This window comes from Paraphaeosphaeria sporulosa (assembly GCF_001642045.1).
Source record: "Paraphaeosphaeria sporulosa strain AP3s5-JAC2a unplaced genomic scaffold CC84scaffold_19, whole genome shotgun sequence".
Taxonomy (NCBI): Eukaryota; Fungi; Ascomycota; class Dothideomycetes; order Pleosporales; family Didymosphaeriaceae; genus Paraphaeosphaeria; species Paraphaeosphaeria sporulosa.
This window is the reverse complement of record NW_017253378.1, coordinates 131439-136527: the sequence shown is the minus strand read 5'-3', so window position 1 is coordinate 136527 and position 5089 is coordinate 131439. Positions and strand designations below refer to the sequence as shown.

Genomic DNA, 5089 nt, shown 5'->3' with positions numbered 1-5089 from the left:
GTACTAACGTACCTAGTAAGTAAACGCGCCACCCTACTATACTTTTACATCTTTATAGTAATCTATCTTAATAACATAATAAGATAATAGAATATAATTACTATAATAGTTTAAGTAACATCTCTAGTATCATTCTTATATATTCGTGAATTATGGCCAGCCTACCTATAGTAGCTATAGCGCACTAAAGCCTACCGCCTTACCCCTAATTACGCCTTACGTCTATTTAAGTAATAATCTCCTCTACCTCTACTTTTATTAAGGTGCCTTACTACTAGATCCACTTCTTCTTTCACTATTTATATATTATGGCTACCTTATTTACTTACTTAAGCCTCGCGATCTACTTATATATAAGCATAGCTAAGTGCACCATTACCTTAGTACCTTTTTTAAGCTAATTAAGGGCCTTAATAATAAAAGTAGGCGATGAGCTCTTATACCTCTAAATCTTATTATAAATCTAAGTGGATTAAGCCTCTAGTTCATGTTTTGGCTTCCCATATAGTGACCTCTGGCGTAGGCGGTGTTGGCGTATGAAGCTTAATATTAAGCTTTAATATCACCACCTCTAGGTTATATGGGACTAGGCTAGCGCCTTAAAAGCTTATGCATATATTCCCCTTTATAATTAACTACTCGTAGGTAGCGCAGAAGGTTAGTAGGAACTTAAGCTTTGTAATGTGGTTAATGTGGTCGCGTATTAGGCTCTTAATCTAGCGGCTGTATGCACGCTTTAACGGCGAGAAGCAGTTAACATTAAGTGGCTATAGGAGGTGCGATGAATGCGGCGGCATATAGAGAGTATAGATATTATTCTCCCTATATAGCGCCTGAAATTCGAGCGAGTTATGGCTCTTATAACTATTAAGTATGAGTAGCTGGCGCGCGCCTACCCTACGCTCTACTATATACTTGATAAAGTGCTTTAGCCATTCTACCCTAAGCTTATTAGTCGTCTAGCCGTTATCGCTAACTACTAAAGCCCAGTTGCGTGGTAAATTATCATCCTCGTACCAGGTAGAGAGGTGATACTGGCCTGGGAAGATGATGAAGGGTGGGGTTGCCCAGCCAGTAGCGTTGATTCCTTGGATTGCTATAACCCACTTGCGATCGCCTGGCTGCATAGCCTTTAGTCTGCCGCGTCTCTCTAATCCTGTGACAACGAGCTGAGCTGATATCTTACCCATCATAAAGTTAGTCTCGTCGAAGTTATAGGTATCCTCGTCGTAGATACTATAGGTAGCTTTTGTGCGCGGTACAAGGTCTAACCAGGCCCTAATAGCCTCAGGGTCCTCACACAGGGCTCTCTGTCGATCGTACGGTCGATTGAATCGTGTAGTAAGGCTTTTTGTTCGCTTGACGAAGTTCCTAGGCCACTTTTCGCCGACCTGGCCAGCGTCGCGCTCAGCGAGCAACTTATTCGCCATATCTCACACAGCACCTAGAGTGGGCGGAAATCCACGCGCATCTAGGTCAAGTATGTTCCTAGTAATTACCTCCTCTTCTAGCTTGGTAAGATTCTTTGAGTTGGGCTGGCAATCGCGTCGCGCAGCGATTCCATTTCGTTGTCGATTTATTGTTCGTCGCGAGACACTATAAGTAGAAGCAGCATATCTCTCACTTTCAATTTGCTTGCGATTAAGAGCTGAGATAGCTAGGATTATATTTGCTTCATTGCAGGGTGATTGGATACTAGATGGTTGAGCCATTGCTATTGATAGGGTGGCGCGTTCGCTTGCCAGGTACGTTACTCTTCCAGATCCAGCACCTATGCCTACAATCGTCTCGCTTATAGACGAGCAAGACGGTCGATACTTTGATGGCATCCAATGCATGTTCTCGCCAGCATGCTTAATCCATATACCTTCTAGATTAAGGCTGGTGATTACGTACAGAGGACGCTCAGGCTCCGCGATATCTTTTACATCAGACGATTCTGCACTTTGAAGGTCGATAGTGCCTATTGCAGTATAAAGAAAAGAGCCAGTAGAGTCAAACGATAAGTTTAGAAGAACCTTGCCGATATCGAGGGTCTGCAAGCACGCGCCGCTGCTCGCATCCCAGATCTTGACGGTCCTGTTGTACGACACCGACGCCAGCCTCGCCAAGTCGGGCGAGAAGACCACTGAGTTGACAGAACTGCTATGGCCCTCGAGGATCTGCAGGCACGCACTCCAATTGTCGCTTAACGCTGGCTTAATAGTGATTTGCTTAGGCTCTTCGTGCTGAAATATTCGTCTGATCAGACTACCTGTAGGACTGAACAATAACGCAGATGCATATGTCTGTAGTGGATGCCCCTCGATAACCCCTTTGTGATACATAATGAATCTCTGTGCATCTTGAACGAGTGGCGAAAGTTTATCTTCGTCCCGTAGCCCCTAGTTATGTTAGCGAATAAGTTATACTACACAGATATGTAGATTCTGTACTACCTACCTGCACTAGAGACCAAAATTTTGTCATTGAAACAACGCCCTTCTCTAAGCTATTGCACAGACTAAGCCCTTCCAGCCGGTAAAGATATTGTTCTCTTAAAAACTCATCAACATCTTCTTTAGCGTGCTGGTCGCCAACACTATCTACCCAAAACCTAGGTTCTGACTCGCACAAGTGATCAATCCAGTAGATACATGGGTAGCGTGGTGCTGTCAAAGGGTCCGGATCAAGTGGTTTAACGTTCTCTATTTGAAATCCCAAAACTTTCAGGTTGTATATGTCTCTGTGCAATGTCCTCGACATAATCGCTAGCGACTTTGGAAAGATTACCCGATGGACGTCTTTAGCACCACGTGGAAAGACTCGGTGTACTCCCGCACCAGCACAGGCGAAATCCATCACGGCCCTTGCATATGTCTACGTCAACTCTGTTGGAAGCCATAGCTATGAGTGTTTTCGGATCGAGACATGTGACACCTTCTTGGGATCAGGCTCCAATCACCCTTTCAAGCCTACTTGATGTTAGCACCCACGGTCTCACAATCTTCTCGGCAGACTTAACTTCTCAGTCCCTCGTCCATCACCCTCCTCTCCACCGTATAGACCAACCTAAACCAACCCGCCTCGAACGCATGCTCTTCGCCCGGTTGCAGGAACAACCCTTCATCCAGCGCACATTGTGCCAACTCTTGCTCCCGCGCCGCCTTTCCCTGCCCCACATCCTCACTCAACCACGGCGATAGGTCAACGAACCCAAAAAGCCCAGCGTTGACATGAGATAGATGCCTCACGCCCATCCGCGAAAGGCGTTCAGTAAAGTACTTGTACGCCTCGCCCACTCGCTCCCGGTTCATCTTTATAAACGAACGCATCCAAGTACGATCGTACAACATGGCCGTCGCAATGGCAACCGAGGGACCCGAGGGGTTATGGAAACGAATCAGAGACTTCACCGCCCTGAGAAGTGGTCCGCTGCGTGTGATGAGCGCTCCGAGGCGCAGACCCGGGACGGCATAGTCTTTGGCCATACCATAGATTACGTGCAGTAGGCCTTCATCTATCTGTGGTTCGAGCGAGAGCACCGAAGTGAAGCAAGTCGTGCCAGGCTCGGTAGAGTCGAATCCTGAGAAAGAATAGATCTCGTCGCTGATGAGGTGGATATTGTGTTTCTGGCAAAAGCGCATGAGTCCGATAAGAGTCTCTTTGGGATAGCATCGACCTGTGCATCGTCAACATGTGGTATATTGCTTCAGAGCAAAGGTGGCTTGCATACCTAGAGGATTGTGCGGATTGACGATGAGCAGCGCCCTGACTTCGATGCCCTCAGCCTTCGCCTTCCGCAACGTTTCTTCAAAGGCATCGATGACACCAGGTTGGAGACATGTCTCCACTGGTGTATCCGCAGCAACAATCCTCAGTCCAGCCTTCATTCCAAAGTCCAGCTCGAAGCGGCCATAATAAGGCCTGCTGGTCATGATTCCTTCCAAATATAAGTACTTGCTTTTGTTGTACGAGAGTTAGTCTCGTACAAATCCCCAACGCACCTTGTCCTGGATCCGCAATACTAAACCCCAAGATCTCGTGCAACGCCGTCGCCGCCCCAGTTATCCTGATATTCTCTCCACTCAGTGGCTTCCATGGCTTCCAATACTCGTTCAAGTGCGCCGCTAGCGCCGCAGGAAGCTCTTTACCACCAGCAGTGCTGTAGATGTAGCCCAAGACCTGCTCATGGATCTCGACATTTGCTTTGACGTATTCAGTTACCTCCTTCTGCACAAGATAATTCTCTGCGCTTGTGAACTGCGTTATGACGCCTGAGGAATTTGTATCAGGATCGTAGCGTCCTTGCGGGCCTGGGTCGACATATCGCCAGGGTATGTCGAGGTCGGAGGCGCTGAGGGTGGCACGTTTGGAGAGCATTATGGTCACCGAGGAAGGCCAGGAAATACGCCTTGCCGGAAAGACGTTGGCTTATTTGTACTGCTGAGTGAACTTGGGTCATCAATTGAGCGCATTTGAGCTCTTATACCTGTGAACCTGCATACATGAGGATGTCGTGATAGTCCGACCCGGAATAGTCGGACTTCCGCATTTAATCCGAGGATGCTGAACCTACTTCAACCACCACGCATGCCAAGTATCACATATGCTACAGGTGCCATCCATTAACGAGTCTTTGTATAAGAACTGGCTTCCAAGATACCAAGATACTACAGATTGTACATGACTGCTCTTTCCGTTGGGTATCACCATACGGTATTTCCAAACGCCTAGAGTATTAATCGCAAGTCCACCCTACCCAGGTTCTCGTTTCTCGGATGCTGATTGGCTCCACTGGCTTCTGAGCTGGCCCGTGCCTCGCCTCGCCAAAACGCTACGCGAGCTTCTACTACGCGTATCTATAACGTGCTTTACAAGGGAGCGCCGCGTATAAGTGAGCACCACACCCTACTAACTTTACGCACCTCTTCACCCGTAAATCTCAACCACCTTATAGGGTAATATATAAATATTAATAGAGTAGATTAAGTAGTATTTTAGGTACCTTTCTTATATATAGAAGAGTTATACCTAGTCTCTCTATACCTCTTACAGCGCGCAAGAGCCTAGCGGCTAATACCTAATTACTCTCCTCCTTAACACTCTT

General features: G+C 47.0%; 3 protein-coding genes across 3 annotated transcripts; all 3 read right to left on the bottom strand.

The window, feature by feature from the left end:
- Positions 1–1927: 1927 nt before the first annotated feature.
- Positions 1928–3116, bottom strand: CC84DRAFT_430172 (uncharacterized protein). Its single transcript, XM_018186217.1, has one exon. The coding sequence runs from the start codon at positions 2839–2841 to the stop codon at positions 2389–2391; it is 453 nt and encodes a 150-aa protein (XP_018028961.1). The 5' UTR covers positions 2842–3116; the 3' UTR covers positions 1928–2388.
- CC84DRAFT_1075487 (uncharacterized protein) lies at positions 2028–2363 on the bottom strand (the record flags this gene model as incomplete). Its single annotated transcript, XM_018173712.1, has 1 exon — positions 2028–2363. A coding segment is annotated over one exon (336 nt), but the record flags the coding sequence as incomplete, so codon positions are not given.
- Positions 3000–4362, bottom strand: CC84DRAFT_1191767 (putative aspartate aminotransferase; the record flags this gene model as incomplete). Its single annotated transcript, XM_018181204.1, has 3 exons — positions 3000–3661; positions 3716–3922; positions 3987–4362. 3 exons carry the CDS (start codon positions 4360–4362, stop codon positions 3000–3002), a joined length of 1245 nt encoding a protein of 414 aa, XP_018028960.1.
- Positions 4363–5089: the final 727 nt, after the last annotated feature.